Source organism: Choloepus didactylus, chromosome 6 (genome assembly GCF_015220235.1).
Source record: "Choloepus didactylus isolate mChoDid1 chromosome 6, mChoDid1.pri, whole genome shotgun sequence".
Taxonomy (NCBI): domain Eukaryota; kingdom Metazoa; phylum Chordata; class Mammalia; order Pilosa; family Megalonychidae; genus Choloepus; species Choloepus didactylus.
In genome coordinates, this window is record NC_051312.1 from 101,167,270 (window position 1) to 101,194,244 (window position 26,975).

General features: G+C 38.8%; 1 protein-coding gene across 2 annotated transcripts in view; it reads left to right on the top strand.

Moving 5' to 3' along the window:
* CCDC83 (coiled-coil domain containing 83) overlaps window positions 1-17,378 on the top strand; it is a 74,353-nt gene extending 56,975 nt beyond the window's left edge. For both annotated transcript variants that reach the window (XM_037841294.1, XM_037841295.1), the window contains 4 exons: window positions 7,872-7,993; window positions 10,754-10,833; window positions 11,309-11,514; window positions 17,163-17,378. In XM_037841294.1, coding sequence (XP_037697222.1) covers window positions 7,872-7,993; window positions 10,754-10,833; window positions 11,309-11,514; window positions 17,163-17,330 — 576 coding nt within the window. In that variant the 3' untranslated portion in view covers window positions 17,331-17,378. The remainder of the gene's footprint in view (window positions 1-7,871; window positions 7,994-10,753; window positions 10,834-11,308; window positions 11,515-17,162) is intronic.
* Window positions 17,379-26,975: the final 9,597 nt, after the last annotated feature.

Here is a 26,975-nt window from a genome sequence, read left to right on the forward strand (position 1 = left end):
GATGCCTCACTGCTGTGGAGAAAGTGCTCTGGTGTCCTCCCTGCACTGGGGGCTTCTGAAATGAACTGCTCTGGCCTTTGAGACATTGTTTTGCAGCCAATACCAAACCCATGGCCAGGGGCCTGTGGCCCACTGCAGCCTCTACATCCCACTCCAGCCTGTCCCCAGACTCTCTTCATACCTCCTTCTTGAGAGCATGCAGGAACTGCTAGATCCGGGAGCACTGCCTTAGACTCAGCTTCTCAGCTGCCTCCCTCTACCAGTGCTTGCTGCTGCTCCTGCTGGGTGTGCTCACGTGAGGACTTTTCGAGCAGGGTTTCTCAACTTGGGACTATTAACATTTGTGGCCAGGGAATTCTTTGTTCTAGGGTGCTGCTCTGTTTTCCTTACTTTGTACCTGTTGGTGCCTCTGCTTAGAATGCCCTCCCTTACCTTCTTAGCCCTTACTTCATCTGCCTAGAAAACTCCAACTATTCCTTTAGGAATAGAGTTTGAATATCAATTTCCTTGTGAATTGTTTTTTAATCCTCCCCCTACCCCAGGAAGTCTTAGGTGCACCTTCCCTAGAGCTCTCTTTGTTTCACTGTAATTCTTGGTAAAATATGTCGAAATAGCCTGTTAATGCATCCATTTCCTTACTTTACAAGGTGGAGGCTATATGTTTTCAACTGTATATCCATGATGCCTTATATGTAATCCGTGCTCATTAAATGGTTATTGAATGAATCAGGCATATGGCTTAGATCTTCGGCAATGGAAGCAGTTATGTTAAAACCTTTGTGAATTGTATATTTTGTGGTTAAAGATAGCAGACTGTCTCCTGTCTCTCTTGAGGCTCCACTGAAATAAAATTATACAAGTACAAAAAGGAACCCACTAACAAAAAGAATTGGGGGAGTTAAATAACAGATGAGATTTCAACAGTCTTCTGGATGACACAAAGCAGATGTGGGAGCAGGCTGTTCGATGAAACAGGCAGATATTCCTTGGTCCGGATGTTAAACGAGTTCTACAGAGATGTACAAAACTCAATCTGCCCTTGGAAACAGATTCTCTGAGTTCAGAGTCCATGTGTACCATAGATGGTAAGAATGGGGACTGGGGCAGAAAACGAAGGGGGTTACCTGATGGTCTGAATAGGAAACCTCTGAATCAGTGAGCACCCCCATCACCCTCTGCCATTCCCCTCACACACAGCAAAGGAGTTTACTTTTAGACTAAGAACCTGATGGCTCTCCTCTGAGAATACTGAACCAATTATCTCATAAAAGCTGAAGTTTCTAGTGTAGATGTTAGTGCCCCTCAGTAAATCCTTCCTCTTTTGGCAGTTAGGAGGGCACAACCTAAGAGCCCACTCCTGTCTTCTTGTCCTATAATGCAGTTTGCCAGCCTACCTGCCCTACCATACCATACACAGAACCTCTAGTCTATGTTCCCCTTCAGAGAAAAGACTTGATATGAAACAGACCTATTCACACAACTGTAGAGAAAATCCACACCATTCCCCAGACCTTACTTAAATATCAATAGGTAACAATGGAGCACCAGGTATATAAATACAACCAGCACAACAGTAGAAAAAGACCAAGTTGAACTAACACAACAACAACAAAAATAAATAAATAAATAAATAAATAAATAAATAAATAAAACAAAAAACTATCCCTGGAAGAAACAGAAAACTCAAGGAACTGAAAAGATCTTTTATCAGTATAATTAAAAATATCTGAGAAGACATTTTATTTACACAACAAAATGATTAAAGAAACAATAAAATGTAAAATAGAAAATAAAGAATAATTTCTCTGAACAAGGAAGATCACAATACTGAGAGAGCGAGAGATAAGAAAGAAAAAGAAAAAGAGGAAATATAAAGTACTAATGTAAAAAGTACAATCTCTAACTAACTAATAGGAATCCCAGAAAAAAAGAGTAAGGAAAACAGAGGGAAGGAAATCATTTACGAAATAACAGAAGAAAATTTCTGGGTGGTAATAAGGAGTATGAGTTTTTAGAACACCAAGAACAAAACGAAAATCCTAGTAGTTTCCAGCGGGAGGTGGCTGGGGGAGCTGGTGCGGAGGGCAAGTTACCCTGGAAGGTATAAGAACAAGCGTTTGACTTTTCAATAACAAAGTTGAGATGGAAAATTGTTTTCAACTTGGAATCTTATACTCAGCTAAAGTAGATTAATGGCAAAATAAATCTGTTTTCAGAATAGCAAGGCTTCAGAATATTTACCTCTCAATCTCCCTTAGATATTTACTTCACAATGTATTCCAACAAAACAAGAATGTAAATTTAGTAAAAGAGTAAAAGAGAAAGACAGGAAAAATATGGGTATAATCCAGTGGACCATTGAAGAAATGTCTGAGGATGATAATTGTGGTACAGGCCTAAAAAGCATCCTGTCCAGATTGAAACAGATCTCACTTCCAGGTTCCAGACCTACATACACAGCAACCAGCTATACACCTCCACCTAAATGTACCACAGACATCTCAGACTCCTAAAATGACTTCATCATCTTCCCCTTTCCCCCAAACTTCCTCTTCTCCCGTGCTATCTGTCCAGATTAAAGATCCCACCATTATCTAATATCCCAAGCCAGAAATCTGGGAGTTATCTTAGAAATGTCCTTTTCACTTCCCACATTTAGAAGGCCTTTAAGTCCCATTAATTCTACTTTTGACCACTGACTTAGTTTACCAGGTGCTATAATAAATATCCCCCATGGGTTGGCTTAAACAGTGAGAGTTGATTTGCTCACATTTTGAGGCTCGAAGAAGTCCAAAACCAAGGCGTCAGCAAGGTGATGCTTTTTCCCCAAAGTCTGTAACATTCCGGTGCTGGCTTCCAGTGATCTTTGGGGTTTCTTGGCTTGCATCTCTTCATCGCATTGCATAATGATGTCCTCTCCTTTCTCTTCAAGGTTCTGTTGACTTCTGGCTTTGGGCTCCTCCCTGTGGCTTTCTCTTAACTCTGGCTTCTGATTTCTTTCTCTTTGTAAAGTCTCCAGTAATCCATGTTAAGACCTTACCTCATATAATTGGGCTATACCTTAGCTAAAAATTAAATCTTCAAGAAATCCTATTTACAATGGGTTCATACCTATAGGAATGCATAATAAGATTAAAAACATGTCTAAATTTGGATACATAATTAATTCTACCACAACCCCTCTCATTAACTCCTTTGTCACTACCCTACTTCAAACCCTCATCATCTGTCACCCAGATTCTTTCAACTATGTCTTAACTGGTTTTCCTCCCCCAAACTGGAAATGTTCTATTTCTCTTTCACACTGCCTGGAGTCATAATTCTAAAATATAAACTTGGCCATGTAAGTCCCCTGCTTATCTGCCAGACATGGCATATTATATGGCCACAACCTAACTTTTACAGTAGACCCGTTTCATCCTTCCCAACTCCTTGGAACTGACTGAAGTTCAATGAACTTTCCTAGCCATTGTGCAACTCTGCACTTTTAATACACATCCTTCCTGGGAACCCTCCTCACCCCCATCTGCTGCCTCAGTAAATTGTTGACTGCCTAAGTGAATATATGAAATGAATGAAAGTTAAATCCTAATTTCTTATAATTAGTATTTTATAAGTCAATGGTCAAATCTTGATTATTCAGGAAATGATTACCTGATATGAAATTTTACATAAGATTAATATAAATTTTTCCTTTTTCTTCTGAAATAGCCTTTGGCCATTTCATACTCTTTAACACACCTAAGCGGAAAATGAAGACATGAAACTCAGCAGTTTTGTTTATCTTACTAATTTTGATTATATATAAGGTGAAACTGTAAAGTAATGAGATTGCTTCCCCAGGTTCTTCCCTTAAGCCAGTTTTATAAATTTATACTCTTGCTTTATACATGTTGGTTAACAATCAATTTCAGGCTTAATGATTGGAAATCATGATTGCAGTCATATTTCATCTCATATATGGTTATTTGTTGATCTGAGCTAAGGTCTCCATAACTTCTTAGGGCTCTAATTACCTGTCTTTAAGTGAATCTGTGTTTCAATTTCAACTAACATTCACTTGTCAGGCATTAAATTCTGTCTTAGCAGCCTGAATGTTTCTGGTCTCTGAGGACAGCAGTACGTTAAAGCTTATCTAGCCCAATCACTCTTCTACTACTGGAAATCTTCTATACAGTCAGACAAGTAACTACCCAATCTGTGCTTAAATGCTACCTAATAGAGAAAACTCACTACATTCTGAGAGAACTTACCTCAACTACATGCAGCTCTTGTTAGCACGTTATTCTTATGTGGTTCTCAACTATGTATCTCCAGCCCTAACTTGTGTGCGTTCTCAGCTCTGGGCCTACTTTTTATTTGCCTGCCAAATATTTCCACGTGGATATTCCGAAGATACTTCAAACGCAACGTATCTAAAGCAGAACTCATTAACTTTCTCCTTAAATATTTTCCTCCTCCATTTCCTGTTTCACCATCTGCCTGGACACCCAAGATAAAAATGTCACTGCCGGCTTCTACTCTCTTCCTCACCCCCTCTTTGACCGAATAAAGCTGATGAGTCCAGGAAACAAGGAATTTAAAAATTAATATGCTTTCTATGATGTTGATAATTATCTCTAAATTGCCTTTATGAAGTCATGGTGAATAGGAATGCAAACTATTCCCAGAAACTAATCAAGATGAATGTACAATTTTAAAACAATTACAACAAAAAAAAACTCAAGGTGAATGCAATCGTTAAAGAAAATTAGTGAGAAATTTAGTTCTCTTACTTTTATTACGTAAAACAGTATGATCCTAATCATAACAATTTAATAATTCAATTCTTAAATCCTAATCATAACACTTTAATAATTCAATTCTTACATCCTATAATAAGCTATAGATCTTACATTTCAGAAAAATGGCTACAAAATTTATAATTCACTGACATGAAAGGCTGTTTTGGTGCTTTGGCCCTTCTTATTAAAGCCAGAATTTTATTTTCTTTTGTTTAATTTTTTACTTCCCATAATTCAATGAAAATAAGAGAAAAATGTGTTCAATTGAATCACGAATGAAAAGAACTTTGTAATAAAGGACAAAAAAAATTAACTGGATTCAATTTATCTTTATTTCAATAAATATTCATTTTGGCAGAATTAAATTTACTCACAAAGTTTGTTAAAACCATTTCTGGTTATACATACTATCACAATAATTGAAAATTGCCTGGAAATACAATAATGCATGCCAATTAATTTCTTTGGGGAAAGGTTAGAATGGGTAACAAGGGATATTTAATAATGAAACTCCTGAAAATATCTATTTAACACCTTCTCAAAAGTAACCAGAAGCTTAGATCTCTGGGAAGGATTCAGAAACATTCCATTGCATGACATCCATTATCTGGTTTTATTTATCATGCTTATTAGGAAAATGCAGAAAATCAAAATTTCCAAATGACTTAGACTAATTCAACAGATGGAAAGCCAGAGAAACTAGACAAAAGATTCAAAGAAGTTAGCAATCAGAGTTCCAAGTGTAAGGAAGTATAAGGCTAATTGGATCTATCAGGGGAGAATATGAAGAACATATATTTTATTAAGGATCTGAAGTCCCTGATTTATAGTAGTTTTAACTAAATAATCTGTCTCAATATCTATGTACATTTTGGGGGAATGTTTTTGAGGGGGTGAGGGGAGGGAGGGAAAAGTAGCCTTCCACTTCTTCGTTTTTGTTATTCAAAAAGTATTTATATGGTCATGAAAAGGAACTAGTTTTCATTTCTCTAATATTTCAAAAGGATGGGAGGGGGATGTCAACTGATGAGAGCCTTACTTGGTATTCCAAAGGGGTAGCAATATCATAGGATACTGTTAGCCTGAAAGATTGTATGTAATTCCTCAAAAAGGCCTTCATTCCCAGCTTTAGAAAGAGACTAAGAACTGTGTATGTTGCCTCCCAAGCAAGCGAAGCCCTTAGGTCAAACATTTCCTGCTGTTCTATTAATTCCTTCTGTTGACAACCTCGAACTTTAATTTCTTTCTCCTCCTTTGACATTTCAAAATTATAAATTTTGCCTTAAGGGATTCAAGCTTGTAATCAAGTTGATTCTCTCTCAACATATGAGATCCTAAAGCACCAACCCTTAGCTTTGTAATTGATTATTATGGACTTAAATGGTTCTACTAAATTGTTTGAGGCAGGTAAATAATATATGCTTTTCTTTCTAATTCCAAGCCACCAGCAATGTTTGTGCCTTTTTCAATATCGTTTTATATTATACTTATTTGTATATTTGCTTACTGGCACTGGATTGCAAGTTCTCTTGAGGGAAGGGGCCATACCTTATTCACCTTTGTATCCTTCCACATCTAGCACAGAGCCTTGCCCATAGTAAGAATTCGAGCCATAATAAATGACTTATGTGATAAACATAGGCATTAAATCTCAATTACAAAGAAGAACATGTTGGGCATCTCCTTCTAAGTACTTATCTCAGTTACCCTCTTGGCAGCTCTGGACAAGTGATACTGAATCTAAACCCCAAGGGTCTTTCTTGTTTCATTGTATTCCCTCAACATTCATTACTTCTTCCAGTTTATCTTTCTATTATTCTCAGCAACCTATCACTTTCTAGTTTATACTCTTACTTCTGATTCTTCTATTGTCCTGACCTCTTCCCGTAAGCACATGCTGATCTAGCACTTGCACAGCTCATGCTTTTTTGGGTGGGAAGAGAGGTGAGTTGGTGGTTCTATTTAGTAGTATTGTTTTATACATTCTTCCCACTATCAAGTCTTCTTTAGGCCAGTTATCAAAATATACTTCTTAAAGTCTCTAGCAACAGAACCAGCAAATTTTGTTCATATTTAAGTTACCCTATTTCTTTAGTAAACATTAATGTTTGGTAAACATTATGACTATTAATGATCTTCTAATAACTACAGGATAAAATCCACTCTCTTTAGCATTAGTTGGTTCTTCCTTACTTTTCCAATTCCTCTCCTACTTTCCCCCCATTCCCACTTTGTATCTAGTCACATCAAAATAATTGTGCCTTTGAATATGTTGTTCCCTCTGTGTAGAATACACTCTCTCTTGTCTGTGTAGGGAAACTCTACTTGGCCTTTAAGATCTAGATTAGATGTCAACCCTTTTGTTAATCTACCTTTGCCACCTCACACCTGAGAAATAAGGATGAACCCCTCTTTGCTGCCACAGTACCTGGATAGGCTCCATTATGGTTTTTATCACATGGTTTTCTGTTTTCATCACCATCTTCCCAAGTAGGCTAAGAGATCCTTGAAGGTTATTGTATCTTGTAGATTGTTTGTTCCCAAAATATAATACAGTGTCTGGAATATAGTAGGCAACAAAACAATTGCATGAATGAATGAACAGTGTTTCATCTACCTGATATTTCTCAGAACAACCCCAGCACTCAGAAAACACAACTACATTATAGAGGCTGGTAGAAAGAGCTACTGTAATACAGTATTTTTCTTTGTGTTGGTTATAATTAACCTTTGACAGATCCTCATTTACTTCCCAATATATCACAATGCTAAATTAATTATCTCTGTTTTCTTATTTATCTCTGCCTCTAGCTCATATATAAGTCCATCAGTATTTTCAAAGATGGGAAGGAACAGCTTCTGCCATTCTGCAATAATTGCCTAACCATGCAAACAAATTCTGCTGATGACCTAGAAAAGAGCCCCACTCATTCTTAGAGAAGAAGGACAAAGCAAGCCCAGTAATAAATAATACAGGATCAATCTTCCCCTCAGGCAAATGCACGTTTAGGAGTTGAATTTCTTATAGAAGACTAAACAGAACTAAGTCAATAAGTACCAATATCCACTCTCTTCTTTTGAGAACAGATTGCAGTCCACAGGAAGGAAGTGGAAGAGTTGGAAAAAACTATTCATAAACTGGAAGAAGAAAATTTGGTGCTTATTGATCAACTATTCAACTGTAGACTTGTGGATCTCAAAATATCCAGGTGAAAGTCATTAACATATCTAGAAACCATTTTGTAAACATTTGTACCTGTAATTTTTAAGATGATTTAATTCTTCAGTGCTCCAGAGAACAATAGTCAAGAAGAAAGGAACACACAAAATGGCCACAGTGAAGGCATAAGATCATTAGTATTGACCATTGGTACAGAATGATCTTGGATTTTTTTTCTCCTAGCATTGCACTGTAGTCATATTAGCAAACACTTAACGTGAACACCACAACTGCCAACCTTCCCAAGTCTCCAGGCCAGCAGGGAGATAGGCATGAAAATATATGCATTGCAGTGCAGCGGACAACATATGAGGTGCAGAATTAGCACAGAAGAGTGAATGATTAACTTCCTAGAAGTTTTCTGGAGGTGTTCTCGGTTACCTTGTGGACTGTGGAATTGAGTATTTCCTTTGATAGTTAATGAAATAGTCAAACTAGGAGACAGAAAATAGTCTGGCACTTCAAGTCACATTTGTTCCTGCACACGAGAAGCCAAATGCGTACAAGGCTTTTTACTTTAGGTTGTCTTTTTTCTTATCTGATAAAAGAAGTCTTATTCTACCAAACTTGATGGAAAACTAGGACCCTGGAATATGGCCTGAAGGCTGGGTGAGGAAGAACAGAGAAAGAGGACACCTGCCTCCCATCCACAATTATGTGCTACTCTGGAGAGAGAGAAGCCAATGTAATAATATAGGGGGGTTAGGGTAAATGAATTTGTTGATTACTGGTCTCCTGTATTTCCAGGCTCTTGAGCTGATGCCCTTGAGGAAACTTAGGGGTGGGTGCCTCATTGTCCTCTCGGAAGGCGAGGCTCTCTGTTGTCAGCCCTCCTATGATCAAATCTCCATATTCACTCTCCTGCCCCCTCTAATTCTTGTCATCTGCTGCTGCTGCCTTCTTTGTGTTCATATCTAATCTCTGCCAGCTGTTGCTGGTGCTGTAGCTTCTAAAAACTGCTATACCTGCTGTCCATTGCCCTTTTTTCCTATTTTCTGTTCTGGTCAAAGCTTAGGAAAGAGCTACACTCCGAACTGCCAGACCCACTTCTCTGCTTCAGTCAGCTCAGTAGGTATAGCTGATTTGGAACTGACTTGGGTGTGATGTACTAATAATTATAACAAAGGGGAATTCTTTTTTTAGCCAGAGAGGACTTGGCAAGGACAGGAAAGGAGATGAGAAACATTTAATTGGGCTTTCATTAAGTTGTTTGCTGTGCAGTATGTGTAGCATACAATTTAACTGTTGCTTGGCCTTCCCCACAAAATTGTCAGTGAAATCTTCACTTTCTTTGTTGCTAATTCAGTCCTTTATAATACCTAGTAGGATGGTGAGAAATAGACATGAACTGTCCTCAGTGGACATATAAAAAGTTCTGTTTTCCAATTTGGGTGAGGAATGGGGTATTCTGGCTAATAGAATTACTACATTTCCCATCTAGTGCTCTCCAAACTTTTTTCCTTCACAACCCACATAGAACGTCATAGGATTTGTTTGACACACTGTAAACAGATAAACGGTAAACAGATAAGGCAACTTTAAGCCAGAGGTGAATGCCAGGGATTCTAGTGCCACAGGGCCAAGGCTAAGGATCAGTTCCTACAAATCTTTTTGTCATTAACTTTACTTAATACAATTCTATCTTTTAAAATATTTTCTATAGCAGTAAGTATCAGGTGTTGCTGCCCAGTGGTGGTACACAAGTGATGAAGACTAATGACTAAGATAGAAAGCCAGATTTATGAATTTTATGGCATTTCAAAAGATCTTAATCATTCAAAATGGTAAAGCCAGCAGAGAAGAGAATTCTATGGCCTTGGTCATTTCTACATGCAGACCAGAGCTGTGTGTGACACTAATCTCTTACTGTTAAAGCTTTAGAAGGTTTTGCAGATGTAAATATTACTATAGTATTTACTGGAGTCTTAGATTCTTGCATAATGCTTTATATACATGTTTGTTACATAACTGACAGCCCCTAAATCAGAGGACTCACTTTGGTTGCTGAGTTGATAAGTAGGAGGGATTGCTTGCACATCTGCAGGGGTCCAATTATTTCATTCTATCTTCAGGCAAACCTCACGGAAATGGCATACAGAGCTTTTAAGACATATTTTCTGATTGAAACTCAGTAGCATTCTGAAAAGGAAACACAGAATGAAATACATGCACAGAGAGCTGCAAAAGTCTCTCTAAGTCAACTCACTGAGCTCATAGCTAAAACCATGCAGTGAAAGCCAGGACCTGGATGTTATCTTGGATTCCTCCCACCCACTTTCTCTCCTTTTACTCTTCATCTTAAATCCATCCCTTTTAGGCCTCTATCATTTCTTACCTGGATTGCTACTAAAGCAACCTAACTGGTGTGCTCGTGCCCTTTCCTGGACTCAAAGAGTGTTATTCCCTTATCTGGAGATGCCCTTCCCTCATCCCCAGCTCTTCCCTTGGCGAACAGTCCCTGGTTCTTCAAGACTCAGCTCTGGTTTCCTCTCCTCCAGGAAACCTTTCCTCACCTCCTAAGGCTGAATCAGGTGCTTCTTGTCTCTATCCCCACAACACTTCTTATACTATGCTAATTATCTGTCATGGAACAAACCATCATTTTATAATACCGTAAGACGGCTGTCCTGCTGGGCTTTACGCTCTTCATTTTTTATCTCCACGTGTCCAGCACTTATCATAGACAGACACTGTTAAGCATGTAGCACCACATTTGTTGACTAACAAATTGCTTCTCGTATTTTTTTAGGCGACTATATCTTACCCAAGCAGCTGGACTGGAAGTGCCACCTGAAGACATTCCTTTGGAGTTGCCAGAAATAACTACTGGTATTATTTTATTGCAATGGTGATATTTTTTTTCCAATTTAAAAACACTTATTAGCATCCATTATGTGCAGGCATCTCACATCCAAGAGCTACTTGGAATAGATACATGCCAGCTCCTTTATATTTCTCTTCTTCTTGCAGTGCTGGTTGCCTCTCTGTAGCCCCATTTTAAAATCCAAGTCATCATCTTTCACAGTGAATTAAATACATCCTAGTGGAGAGGAACAGTGTATTGTATACACTGGCATGGTTTGGGTCCCAATTTAGTCAATCAAAACACTGACACATATGTAGATCCCCATTTGATTAGAGTAACTTATTAGCTAACACAAGGAAACACACTCTAAGTTTAATAAATTCTTCATTTTTAATTCTCCAAGTTATTTCAAATTAAAGATGTGACAAAGAATGTATTATATTTTTATTTTTGTTGTTCAAAATATATCCACAGTTAATTTCTTTATATTCATTCCAGAGGAGAAGTCAAAATTGCAACCTATACAAGTAAAAAGTAGCAGCATGATGTTTCCACCAGTTGAGACTACTTCCTTACCTACAAGTTACAAAGACAGTATCAGAGATGCCCTGTATGTGAACACAGATGAAAAGGAGAGTTCATGCCTGGAGTTTGAGGCCTCTGATATGAAATACTTACTATATGAGGATGAGCGGGATTTCAAGGTGAGGTTCATTGGAACACTTTGACTACTAATAGAATGCTGTTTTATTCATAATGGAGAAAATTAACCTATAACTTAAAATATTAAATTTTAATATTTTATTAAATATTTAAAAATTCTATTTGCAATTATCAGTAAAATTGACCCACTATGCACATCTCTCGGATACTGTTTTCACTCCTACCCTTGCTCAATTTGTTCCCTATATGCATTTATACACCTCCATTACTAGCATATTGCATGTTATCTAATCTAAAAAATCACCCCCAAACCTGGTGGCTAATGACAATAATCATTTATTCTCTTTCATGGTTTCTGTCAGTTAGGAATTCAGGAAGGGCTCAATTGGGCAGTACTCACTTGGGAGCTCTCCAGCAGTTGCAGTTGTATGGCATCTGGGATAGCAGTTATCTGAAGCCTTGACTGGGGCAGGAGGATCCAGTTCCAAGGTGGCTTACTCACATGGCTGGCAAATTGATGCTGGCATCTGGAGGTCTCAGTTCTCCTCAGGGGCCTCTCCACAGGGTGTCTTGAGTGTCCCTTTGTTTTGCTGCCTGGCTTCTCCTAGAGCAAGCAATTCTAGAGACCAAGATGAAAGTTACAATGCTTCGTGTGACTTAGCCTTGGAAATCATACACCATCTCTTCCATCTTATCCTTTTGGTTGCTTCAGTTACAAAGTTCTGCCCAAGGGGAGGAAACATAGTTACTAATCTTGATAGAGGATGTTCAGAATTTGTGCTGGTTTGAATCTATTATGTCCCTCACAAAAGCCATGTTCTTTTTTTTTTTTTTTTTTTTAATTCAGTTTTATTGAAATATATTCCTAAACCATACAGTCATCCATGGTATACAATCAACTGTTCACAGTATGATCATATAGTTATGCGTTCATCACCACAATCTATTTCTGAACATTTTCCTTACATCAGAAAGAATCAGAATAAGAATAAAAAATAAAAGTGAAAAGAGAATACCCAAACCATCCCCCCATCCCACCCTATTTGTCATTTAGTTTTTACTCCCATTTTTCTACTGATTTTTTTTCAATTTTTTAACTTTGTTTATCAAAAAATTAAAAACAAACAGGCAAACAACAACCAAAAAAACCCCACAACATTTCAAACAAAGCAATGGATTAAGGAAAACAAATAACCTAAAATAACTACTTTGCTTCCAATATGTTCCTACCATACCCCAAGAAAATTAATAAACCATGTCCAAACAGAGGAGTAAGAAAAACAAATAATCTAAAATAACTACATTGAAAAGCCATGTTCTTTAATGCAATCTTGTGGGGGCAGACTTACAAGTCTTTTGATTAGGGTGGAACATTTTGATTGAGTGTTTCCATGGAGATGTGACTCACCCAACTGTGGGAGAGACCTGGATTAAATTATTTCCATGGAGGTGTGGCTCCCACCCATTCAGGGTGGGTCTTGATTAGTTTACTGGAGTATGTAAGAGAGCTCAAGAGCCAACACAGACACTGAGGTTTGGAGACACTTGGAGATGCAGACAGAAGGACATTTGGAGATGCTAAGGTAAGAGATGAAGCCCAGAGTTTGCCCTGCAGAAGCTAAGAGAGGATCCCCCAGATGCTTAGAGAGAAATGCCCAGGGAGAAAGAAGCAAGGATGCACAGGAGCTGAAAGAGAGAAGCAAAGACAGAACCCAGAAACATTCTGGAGAAAGGCATTTTGAAACACAACCCAGGAACAAAGGACCACCAGACACCAGTCACATGCCTTTCCAACTGACAAAGGTATTCTGGACACCATCAGACATTCTTCAATGGAGGTATCTTCTTGTTGATGCCTTGGTTTGGACACTTTTATGGCCTTAGAACTGTAACTTTGTAACCTAAGAAATTTGCTTTATAAAAGCCAAACCATTTCTGGTATTTTGCATAATGACAGTATTAGCAAACCAGAACAGATTTTGGAACCAGAAAAGTGGGGTGCTGCTGAGTTTGCAAATATCAAACATGTTGGAACAACTTTTTAAATGGATGGGGGAAGATTCTGAAACAGTTGTGAGGAGCTTGATAGAAAAGGCCTAGATTGCTTTGAAGAGACTGTTGGTAGGAATATGGACTCTAAAGATATTTCCAATGAGGCCTTAGACAGAAATGTTGAGTGTGTCATTGCAAACTGGAAGAAAGGTGATCCCCATTTTAAATTGACAGAGGATTTGGCAAAACTGAGTCCTGGTGTCAGATGGAAGACAGAATTTGAAAGTGATGAGCTGGGATACTTAGCTGAAGAGATCTCCAAACTAAATGTTGAAAATGCAGCCTGGTTTCTCCTTGCAGCTTATAGTAAAATGTGAAAGGAAAGAGATAAGCTGAGAACTGAACTCTCGGGTACAAAGAAACCAAAAATTGATGGTCTGGAAAATTCCAGGCTTCCAGAAAATGAGACCCCAGAGAATAGTACCCATGTGAGGATTTAATGAAACCTGGAACCAGCCAGCCATTTTAGTACAAGCCGGGATTGGAGATGGAGTTATCCAGAAAGGATTTGTGGAAAGTCCTATTGTCTGACAGCTTTGACCCCTGTATGCTGCATGCAAAGCCAACAAATTTTTTTGTGAGATCTGTATAAATGGAACTACTGCCAGTCTGGACTATAAGGGACAGAAAAGGGACAAATTGAAGAAAAGATGACTTCAAAGGCAGCACCATGGAAGCTAAGATGTGCAGCCAAGAAATCTCGGGCCAGGAGAGCATACCTACCTGTGCAAATGAAAAGGATGAGTTTGCCTCAGACGTAGAGGGCAGGCCTTCAGCCTTGATGCTCAGGAAGAGTGCTGCCACCCCAGGCTTCAAAGAGGGTGGAGCACATTCCCTGGAGATTGGGGAGAGCCTGGCCACCATCAAACTGTTTGGAGAAGGGACAGCCTTTGCCCCGGAGATGCACAGTCCAGGTGCTGCCCCGATGCTTGAGAAGAGTGGGGCCAAGAACAAGATGGTCTCCCCAATACTTGTATATGTTGGGGCAATCACCACAGCATTTGGAGAAAGCAAGGCAACTGAGTAAGCCTTTGGAAAGAGTGGGACTCCCACTCTCTCAAGTCCCAAGGGTAAAACACCATTCAATAAATGACTCTCAGACTTGGAAATCTAATGAAATATGCCTGTGGGTTTTAGGAATTGTTTTGGTCCCACGGACCTTGTTTTCCTTTCAATTTCTCCCTATGGCAATGGGAATGTTTATCCTATGACTGTCCATCCTTTGTATATTGGTAGCAGATAACTTGTTCTGAGTTTCACAGGTTCACAGCCAAGAGGAGAAGTTTGCCTTAGGACAAACCATGCCTGTAACTGATTTTGATAAGACTTTGTACTTATCTATATTGTGATGGAATGAATGTATTTTTGCATTTGGAAAGAACATGTCTTTTTGGGGTTCAGGGGGTGGAATGTGCTGGTTTGAATCTATTATGTCCCCTACAAAAGCCATGTTCTTTAATGCAATCTTGTGGGGGCAGACTTATAAGTCTTTTGATCAGGGTGGAACGTTTTGATTGAGTGTTTCCATGGAGATGTGACTCACCTAACTGTGGGAGAGACCTTTGATTAAATTATTTCCATGGAGGTATGGCTCCCACCCATTCAGGGTGGGTCTTGATTAGTTCACTGGAGTACTTAAGAGAGCTCAAGAGCCAACACAGACACTTATGTCTGGAGACACTTGGAAATGCAGACAGGAAGACATTTGGAGATGCTAAGGTAAGAGATGGAGCCCAGAGTTAGCCCTGGAGAAGCTAAGAGAGGACCCCCTAGATGCTTAGAGAGAAACACACAGGGAGAAAGAAGCAAGGACCAACAGGAGCAGAGAGAGAGAGAGAGGCTAAGAGAGACAGAAGGCCAGAGACATTTTGGAGAAAGCCATTTTGAAACACAACCCAGGAGCAAAGGACCAGCAGACGCCAAACACATTCCTTCCCAGCTGACAGAAGTGTTCTGGACACCATTGGCTGTTCTTCAGTGAAGGTATCCTTTTGTTGATGCCTTAGTTTGGACACTTTTATGGCCTTAGAGCTATAACTTTGTAACCTAGTAAATCCCCTGTATAAAAGCCAAACCATTTCTGGTATTTTGCATAAGGGCCGCTCTAGCAAACCAGAAGAGCATTACATTGTAAGAAATGCATGTGGAATAGCATACATATAAGTATAGCCAGTTTTGGAAAGTACAAGCTGCCACATGTACCATTAGTTGAAACTTGAAGTATCAATTCTTTTCATTCAAAACTTCTGTTTGGTATTTTACAATTACTCCTACACCTACCCCTTCTTGGTACTTCCAAGAACTTCAAAAGTATCTCCAGAACTGAAAGTCTGGTAGAAGAAAGGAGAAAGAGTGCTGCAAGAAAGCAGAAGAAACCAACAAAAAACATTTTAACTGACTGTAACTCAGTCCTGCTTTCATCAAATAACCATTTAAAGGACTAAAGTTCTAGTCTCTATAGCACCTAAACACCCTCATGAGGACCCTGGAATCATGATTCCTAGTATGTCATGATTACCTCATGCTAGCTGGGCACTGGTCTACAAAGACCTTCTTAATTTCCGTGGGATATTTTCATGTGGTGGAACTGCCATGGCCATGGTTTATTACTTTGGAATCCTCCTCTAAAATGTGGTAGACCTCCATCCGTTTGTTTGCTGCTATCTTACATTTATCGTGGCACTATAATTATGCATTTTATAAGCTAAATAAAATTATATGTGCTTTGGAGAAACATCGCCTTCCTTTTTTGTTGTCTCCTAAATTCAAATAAATATTTATTGAGAACCCCATAACATGCCAAGTATTTGTTAGCTGCTTGGGAATTTAAGGGGGAGAACAGGAAAAAAAGACCATCTCCCTGACCAGACTGTGACATTCTCACTGCACCCAGCATTTGACACAGGGCGTGGAATGTGGTAGGCACTCAGGAAAGGTTTTCAGAACTGAAGTACTAAAGGAGTACAAAAGAAAGAGTTATGCCATGGGGAGCCTAGGGAGTTGTTTCAACACAATTATGGGTTAGCGGTGGGATTTCATATAAATATAACCATATTTTCATATACATTTCATATAAATTAGACTTCTATTTCTGCTTGTTGACATCTCAGACTGACTGTGAATTTAGCAGAATGTGGTAAATTTTAGCTATACAGTAGCCAAAGATCTTGTGAAAACCTTACAATTCATGGAGAATTTTTTCAGTCTTGGAATATCTGTAGTCAAAGAGCTTAAGTGGATCTTCTTTGTTCTTGAATAATGTAACACTCTGCTGTGGTTATATACTATTTAGCAGAGGGCTACATATATATAGCCACCACTTTCCTTCACCAGTTAAAGAGCTTGCAGAAGATATCTCTCCCCATCCAGTAGCAGTAACTACCCCCCTCTACCTCCTGTAAGACAAGCCTACCAGCCTGACTGCTTGCTCTTAGGGAGATCTTGCCTTCTAGGCCCCACTGGGTATAAAATTTTGTTTACAGTGGTTCTCATATGTCATGTGTTTTATAGCAATCAGGTAATTAGGAGGGCAATCAAACCCATCAGATAAAGACCAAACATAAAAAAGAAAACCTAATATATTGAGGCTGAAATACCTGAATAATCTTCTATTCTATTCTGTGTCTGTTCACCACAGGATTATGTAAACTTGGGCCCCCTGGAAGTGAAGCTCATGAGTGTGGAGAGCAAGAAAATGCCCATTCATTTTCAAAACAAAGAAGTTCCAGTCAAATTCTGTGAAGATGTCAGCAACCCAGAAAGCTACATAACATATAAGATGATGAAGTCTTTTGTTCAAGAATGAAAAACTGCAAAGTAAAAACAATTTTTCCTTATAAATGTTCCTTGGGAAATGAAGCATATCATTTGCCCATTTTTTTTTTTTTGCACTTCTGTTCATTTTAAAGCCAGTTATTAGAATAACCCTTAGGCAAAGTTATTTCTAAAGGTCATAATTACATTTAAATAAATTTCCAACTATTCAGGTATTCATTCACTGGCATGGCATGAATGACAAAATGAAAGTACATTCTGTATTGAAGTATTGAGAAGCATGATAATGGGTTCAAGCTGATCTCTCAGGTTCCTTTCAATTTAAAAATTCACTATTCTTTGATCCCAATATTAAATGGTTCAATTGGAATTTTTTTCTGAAAATAATTTAGAGGTTTGCATAGCATTGACTATACCTTTCCCTCTAAGAGTGCTGAATGATAGACAGCCAATCCACAATTCAAGCCTATTCTTCTTTAACCTAACCCTATTTATAAGGAATATAAAAAACTTTAGAAACACATAAATTTAAGAGTGTTAATTGTTGTATAAAAGTATTTCACTGACAGAGAGACTCCCTCCCACCAACTATATGAATTCTAAACTGCTGAGTCTCTATTAGAGGCCATCACCATTTCTCTTTCATGGGTTCCACAAGCCATGGACACTGACTTTGCCTCACTTTGACAAAAGCATTCCTTTGGGATCCTTGGTACCATATACCACCACCATGCATCACATTCCAGTGATCCTTGGTAATATAAAATATAAGCCCCTTCCATCACTGATGTCAGTTATCGGCATATGGGTAGGGGCAATTCTTTGTTGCTCAAACAGCTCCAAATGCTGCTTCCATTCCCCAATCATGGTAGAGGGCAAAAACACTGGTGAAAGTTCCCAATGTCATTTAGGAATTAGTGTCACCCCCAGGTAAACACCTTTGAGTCTGTCCTATACTTTAATCCCCATTGTGTTTAGTCTTTCCTCATCCCTTTCTACTCTCTCCCAAATTTTCTAACCATGCTCACTGGAACAACAGTAAACAAATTCCACTGTTGAAAGTTTCCTCTACTCTCTGGCCTTGACTAGCACCTGGCCCTCCCCAACAAGGACTCCATTTCCCCTGTTTCCCTCTCAAGTGGTGTTTATTCTTCTGTGTCCCCATATTCCATAGAACCCAAATGCTTTTACCAACTCACTGCCTCTTCTAGACCATTGTTCCATCAGTCTCACATAAAACACACTCCTTTTGCAGTTCTGTATATATGTCACCTCTACATTTTTCTGTAACATGCTATCCCTCCTGGTCACTCTTCATGATCTTTGATTTGGCACCTGGTTCACAGGCTTCCTTTCCACTCTACTCCATGCCCTGCCATATCCATCTACTGAAATAATTGTTATCCATTTGAGTGGAAATATTGAGTAGATAATTGCTAAATATGAGTGTGCTATCATTTGCCGCTCCAGGTCTACTCTCCACCCTTTTCTCTGTGTTCCAAAGGATAACCCTTACAGAGTACATTAATGAGCTCCCTTGCCTTCTAGCTTCCAGCTGGGCTTGTCCAATGGGATGCTCTGGCAGGAGATCCAAGAAAGGAAGAATGGTGAAGTTTATTCCTCCAGCTCCCTCCCTGCAGGTCATGTGCCTTAGTTGGGACCCTTTCTAAGGCCACAGCTCCTAGTGAGATGTTCACCTCAGACAGAACAACTCTAAGTCTGGGCATCATTCCCTCCCCTTGCCCCTTCAGGCCTATGAGTGGTAACAGCTTCTGTCTGCTGCTAGTACATGGGTGTTTCAACACCCCTTTTAGTTTCCCTTAATGGTGCCCACAGCATTGTAAATATTCCCTTTATTAAACATTCCTAATGTATCCTGTTTGAATGTCTCTTGCTGGAAGACATCAGAGATGGAAATATAGATCTGGGAATGATCAGCAAAGGATTTGAACTTAAAGCCATGAAATGGAATATTAACTAAGGGAGGAGTGTCAACAAAGAAGAGAGCTTGGGATACTTCATCCTGTAAGACACGTGACCTTAAACAGGTATCACACTTGAGACATTTGAAAACAGAGGTGAACTGAGACCGAGTAAAACTGCAACCCAATCCTGACTCAGTTCAATTCCTGATTGGTTGAGGTGATTTGCTCCTCATCCAATCTAACGAACAGAGGACAGGGAAACTCTCTGGAGACGAGAGGGTCCAGATATTTGAGTTAGGAGACTACGACTTTAGGAAAACTATTATAAATATGTTAAATAAAATAACAAAGGGAAATATTGACAAAATAGATGAAAATTTGGAGAATTTTAGCAGGAATTAGAATCTATTAAAAAAATCAAATGGACATTCTAGTGATGACATATATAAAGTCTGAAATTATTAACAAGTTGGATGGATTTAACAACAGACTGGATACAAAAGAAGACAGGATAAGTAAAATCTGGGTCAGGTCAATATTCAATATCCAAAAATAAGCCCAGAAAGAATAAAGAAGAATGAACAGAACAGAGTTGTAATGAACATTTGGGATACAACTAGTTCAATATATGTGTACTTTCAGTACCAGGGGAGAGTAGTGGGAATAAGGCAGAAGAGATATTTGAAGAGAAAATGGCTGTGAATTTTCCAAGATTTCTGAAAGACATTAACCCACAGATTCAAGATGCTCAGCAAACCCCAATAAGGATTAAAACAAACTCTTACCTAGACACCTCAGAATTATTCTGCTGAAAACTGAGGGAAAAATCTATAAAGTAGCCATATGAAAAAAGATATATAACTTTCAAAGCAGCAAAAATAAAACATGGCTGAGTTTTCAATGAAACTTTGGAAGAGAGAAGACAATGGAATGATATCTTTAAAGAAAAAAAGTTTTAACTCAGAATTCTGCAGCTACTAAAATAGTCCATCTAAACTGAAGGTGAAATAAAGAATTTTAGGACAAGAGCTGAAAGAATTTGTCACTTGTAGACCTGCACTGTCAAAAATACTGAAGGAAGTTCTTCAGGCTGAAAAGGATCCCAGATGGAAGCATGAAACTGCAGGAAAGAATGAAGAGCACCAATTAGGATAACCATGTGAATAAACATGTTAAAATACTGAATGTTTAAATATACAATAACATATATGTTTTGTGAGGTTTAATACCAGGAAGTGAAATTACGATAACAGTAGCCAAAGAGCAAGAGGAAAGGGGCTAAAATATTGCAAGCTTCTTGTATTGCTTGGAAAGTGGTAAAAGTATTAATTTATGGTAGACTGTAATCAGAGGGTGCACATTGTAATTTTTATGGTAACCAACAAAAATAATAAAAATAAAAGAAGTAAAAAGATACAAGATGAGAATAAATAGATTAAAAAGGACTTGGTTAAAAAAAGACTGTAGGAAAGTTGAAATAAAGAAACAAAGAACAGAGATATGAAAACAAATAGCTAGTTACTCCTCCAGGAAAGTAGGTAGAAAGCCAGGAACTGCGTGGACTGGACACCACAGAGCAATCTGACTTTGGGCATACTTCACACAACACTCATGAAAACATGGAACTGCTGAGATCAGCAAAATCTGTAAGTTTTTGCGGCCAGGGGACCCGCGCCCCTCCCTGCCAGGCTCAGTCCCAGGGGAGGAGGGGCTGTCAGCTCCGGGAAGGAGAAGGGAGAACTGCAGTGGCAGCCCTTATCGGAAACTCATTCTACTGATCCAAAATCCAACCATAGATAGACTGAGACCAGACACCAGAGAATCTGAGAGCAGCCAGCCCAGCAGAGAGGAGACAGGCATAGAAAAAAAACAACACGAAAAACTCCAAAATAAAAGCGGAGGATTTTTGGAGTTCTGGTGAACATAGAAAGGGGAAGGGCCCTGAGGCGCATATGCAAATCCCGAAGAAAAGCTGATCTCTCTGCCCTGTGGACCTTTCCTTAATGGCCCTGGTTGCTTTGTCTCTTAGCATTTCAATAACCCATTAGATCTCTGAGGAGGGCCCGTTTTTATTTTTATTTTTTTAATCCTTTTTTCTTTTTCTAAAACAATTACTCTAAGAAGCCCAATACAGAAAGCTTCAAAGACTTACTATTTGCGCAGGTCAAGTCAAGAGCAGAACTAGGAGAGCTCTGAGACAAAAGGCAATAATCCAGTGGCTGAGAAAATTCACTAAACACCACAACTTCCCAAGAAAAGGGGGGTGTCCGCTCACAGCCACCATCCTGGTGGACAGGAAACACTCCTGCCCATCGCCAGCCCCATAGCCCAGAGCTGCCCCAGACAACCCAGTGTGACGGAAGTGCTTCAAATAACAGGCACACACCACAAAACTGGGCGTGGACATTAGCCTTCCCTGCAACCTCAGCTGATTGTCCCAGAGTTGGGAAGGTAGAGCAGTGTGAATTAACAAAGCCCCATTCAGCCATCATTTCAGCAGACTGGGAGCCTCCCTACACAGCCCAGCAGCCCAGAACTGCCCTGGGGGGACAGCACTCACCTGTGACATAGCACAGTCATCCCTCAACAGAGGACCCGGGGTGCACGGCCTGGAAGAGGGGCCCACTTGCAAGTCTCAGGAGCCATACGCCAATATCAAGGACTTGTGGGTCAGTGGCAGAGACAAACTGTGGCAGGACTGAACTGAAGGATTAGACTATTGCAGCAGCTTTAAAACTCTAGGATCACCAGGGAGATTTGATTGTTAGAGCCACCCCCCCCTCCCTGACTGCCCAGAAACACGCCCCATATACAGGGCAGGCAACACCAACTACACACGCAAGCTTGGTACACCAATTGGACCCCACAAGACTCACTCCCCCACTCACCAAAAAGGCTAAGCAGGGGAGAACTGGCTTGTGGAGAACAGGTGGCTCGTGGACGCCACCTGTTGGTTAGTTAGAGAAAGTGTACTCCACGAAGCTGTAGATCTGATAAATTAGAGATAAGGACTTCAATTGGTCTACAAATCCTAAAAGAACCCTATCAAGTTCAGCAAATGCCACGAGGCCAAAAACAACAGAAAATTATAAAGCATATGAAAAAACCAGACGATATGGATACCCCAAGCCCAAGCACCCAAATCAAAAGACCAGAAGAGACACAGCACCTAGAGCAGCTACTCAAAGAACTAAAGATGAACAATGAGACCATAGTACGGGAGATAAAGGAAATCAAGAAGACCCTAGAAGAGCATAAAGAAGACATTGCAAGACTAAATAAAAAAATGGATGATCTTATGGAAATTAAAGAAACTGTTGACCAAATTAAAAAGATTCTGGACACTCATAGTACAAGACTAGAGGAAGTTGAACAATGAATCAGTGACCTCGAAGATGACAGAATGGAAAATGAAAGCATAAAAGAAAGAATGGGGAAAAAAATTGAAAAAATCGAAATGGACCTCAGGGATATGATAGATAATATGAAACGTCCAAATATAAGACTCATTGGTGTCCCAGAAGGGGAAGAAAAGGGTAAAGGTCTAGGAAGAGTATTCAAAGAAATTGTTGGGGAAAACTTCCCAAATCTTCTAAACAACATAAATACACAAATCATAAATGCTCAGCGAACTCCAAATAGAATAAATCCAAATAAACCCACTCCGAGACACATACTGATCACACTATCAAACACAGAAGAGAAGGAGCAAGTTCTGAAAGCAGCAAGAGAAAAGCAATTCACCACATACAAAGGAAACAGCATAAGACTAAGTAGTGACTACTCAGCAGCCACCATGGAGGCAAGAAGGCAGTGGCACGATATATTTAAAATTCTGAGTGAGAAAAATTTCCAGCCAAGAATACTTTATCCAGCAAAGCTCTCCTTCAAATTTGAGGGAGAGCTTAAATTTTTCACAGACAAACAAATGCTGAGAGAATTTGCTAACGAGACCTGCCGTACTGGAGATACTAAAGGGAGCCCTACAGACAGAGAAACAAAGAAAGGACAGAGAGACTTGGAGAAAGGTTCAGTACTAAAGAGATTCGGTATGGGTACAATAAAGGATATTAATAGACAGAGGGGAAAAATATGACAAACAGAAACCAAAGGATAAGATGGCTGATTCAAGAAATGCCTTCACGGTTATAACGTTGAATGTAAATGGATTAAACTCCCCAATTAAAAGATATAGATTCGCAGAATGGATCAAAAAAAATGAACCATCAATATGTTGCATACAAGAGACTCATCTTAGACACAGGGACACAAAGAAACTGAAAGTGAAAGGATGGAAAAAAATATTTCATGCAAGCTACAGCCAAAAGAAAGCAGGTGTAGCAATATTAATCTCAGATAAAATAGACTTCAAATGCAGGGATGTTTTGAGAGACAAAGAAGGCCACTACGTACTAATAAAAGGGGCAATTCAGCAAGAAGAAATAACAATCGTAAATGTCTATGCACCCAACCAAGGTGCCACAAAATACATGAGAGAAACACTGGCAAAACTAAAGGAAGCAATTGATGTTTCCACAATAATTGTGGGAGACTTCAACACATCACTCTCTCCTATAGATAGATCAGCCAGACAGAAGACCAATAAGGAAATTGAAAACCTAAACAATCTGATAAATGAATTAGATTTAACAGACATATACAGGACATTACATCCCAAATCACCAGGATACACATACTTTTCTAGTGCTCACGGAACTTTCTCCAGAATAGATCCTATGCTGGGACATAAAACAAGCCTCAATAAATTAAAAAAGATTGAAATTATTCAAAGCACATTCTCTGACCACAAAGGAATACAATTAGAAGTCAATAACCATCAGAGACTTAGAAAATTCACAAATACCTGGAGGTTAAACAACACACTCCTAAACAATCAGTGGGTTAAAGAAGAAATAGCAAGAGAAATTGCTAAATATATAGAGACGAATGAAAATGAGAACACAACATACCAAAACCTATGGGATGCAGCAAAAGCAGTGCTAAGGGGGAAATTTATAGCACTAAACGCATATATTAAAAAAGGAAGAAAGAGCCAAAATCAAAGAACTAATGGATCAACTGAAGAAGCTAGAAAATGAACAGCAAACCAATCCTAAACCAAGTACAAGAAAAGAAATAACAAGGATTAAAGCAGAAATAAATGACATAGAGAACAAAAAAACAATAGAGAGGATAAATATCACCAAAAGTTGGTTCTTTGAGAAGATCAACAAGATTGACAAGCCCCTAGCTAGATGGACAAAATCAAAAAGAGAGAAGACCCATATAAACAAAATAATGAATGAAAAAGGTGACATAACTGCAGATCATGAAGAAATTAAAAAAATTATAAGAGGATACTATGAACAACTGTATGGCAACAAACTGGATAATGTAGAGGAAATGGACAATTTCCTGGAAACATATGAACAACCTAGACTGACCAGAGAAGAAATAGAAGACCTCAACCAACCCATCACAAGCAAAGAGATCCAATCAGTCATCAAAAATCTTCCCACAAATAAATGCCCAGGGCCAGATGGCTTCACAGGGGAATTCTACCAAACTTTCCAGAAAGAACTGATACCAATCTTACTCAAACTCTTTCAAAACATTAAAGAAAATGGAACACTACCTAAGTCATTTTATGAAGCTAACATCAATCTAATACCAAAACCAGGCAAAGATGCTACAAAAAAGGAAAACTACCGGCCAATCTCCCTAATGAATATAGATGAAAAAATCCTCAACAAAATACTTGCAAATTGAATCCAAAGACACATTAAAAAAATCATACACCATGACCAAGTGGGGTTTATTCCAGGCATGCAAGGATGGTTCAACATAAGAAAATCAATCAATGTATTACAACACATTAACAAGTCAAAAGGGAAAAATCAATTGATCATCTCAATAGATGCTGAAAAAGCATTTGACAAAATCCAACATCCCTTTTTGATAAAAACACTTCAAAAGGTAGGAATTGAAGGAAACTTCCTCAACATGATAAAGAGCATATATGAAAAACCCACAGCCAGCATAGTACTCAATGGTGAGAGACTGAAAGCCTTCTCTCTAAGATCAGGAACAAGACAAGGATGCCCGCTGTCACCACTGTTATTCAACATTGTGCTGGAAGTGCTAGCCAGGGCAATCCGGCAAGACAAAGAAATAAAAGGCATCCAAATTGGAAAAGAAGAAGTAAAACTGTCATTGTTTGCAGATGATATGGTCTTATATCTAGAAAACCCTGAGAAATCGACGATACAGCTACTAGAGCTAATAAACAAATTTAGCAAAGTAGCGGGATACAAGGTTAATGCACATAAGTCAGTAGTGTTTCTATATGCTAAAAATGAACAAACTGAAGAGGCACTCAAGAAAAAGATACCATTTTCAATAGCAACTAAAAAAATCAAGTACCTAGGAATAAATTTAACCAAAGATGTAAAAGACCTATACAAAGAAAACTACATAACTCTACTAAAAGAAATAGAAGGGGACCTTAAAAGATGGAAAAGTATTCCATGTTCATGGATAGGAAGGCTAAATGTCATTAAGATGTCAATTCTACCCAAACTCATCTACAGATTCAATGCAATCCCAATCAAAATTCCAACAACCTACTTTGCAGACTTGGAAAAGCTAGTTATCAAATTTATTTGGAAAGGGAAGATGCCTCGAATTGCTAAAGACACTCTAAAAAAGAAAAACGAAGTGGGAGGACTTACACTCCCTGACTTTGAAGCTTATTATAAAGCCACAGTTGCCAAAACAGCATGGTACTGGCACAAAGATAGACATATAGATCAATGGAATCGAATTGAGAATTCAGAGATAGACCCTCAGATCTATGGCCGACTGATCTTTGATAAGGCCCCCAAAGTCACTGAACTGAGTCATAATGGTCTTTTCAACAAATGGGGCTGGGAGAGTTGGCTATCCATATCCAAAAGAATGAAAGAGGACCCCTACCTCACCCCCTACACAAAAATTAACTCAAAATGGACCAAAGATCTCAATATAAAAGAAAGTACCATAAAACTCCTAGAAGATAATGTAGGAAAACATCTTCAAGACCTTGTATTAGGTGGCCACTTCCTAGACTTTACACCCAAAGCACAAGCAACAAAAGAGAAAATAGATAAATGGGAACTCCTCAAGCTTAGAAGTTTCTGCACCTCAAAGGAATTTCTCAAAAAGGTAAAGAGGCAGCCAACTCAATGGGAAAAAATTTTTGGAAACCATGTATCTGACAAAAGACTGATATCTTGCATATATAAAGAAATCCTACAACTCAAGGACAATAGTACAGTCAGCCCAATTATAAAATGGGCAAAAGATATGAAAAGACAGTTCTCTGAAGAGGAAATACAAATGGCCAAGAAACACATGAAAAAATGTTCAGCTTCACTAGCTATTAGAGAGATGCAAATTAAGACCACAATGAGATACCATCTAACACCGATTAGAATGGTTGCCATTAAACAAACAGGAAACTACAAATGCTGGAGGGGATGTGGAGAAATTGGAACTCTCATTCACTGTTGGTGGGACTGTATAATGGTTCAGCCACTCTGGAAGTCAGTCTGGCAGTTCCTTAGAAACTAGATATAGAGTTACCATTCGATCCAGCGATTGCACTTCTCGGTATATACCCGGAAGATCGGAAAGCAGTGACACGAACAGATATCTGCACGCCAATGTTCATAGCAGCATTATTCACAATTGCCAAAAGATGGAAACAACCC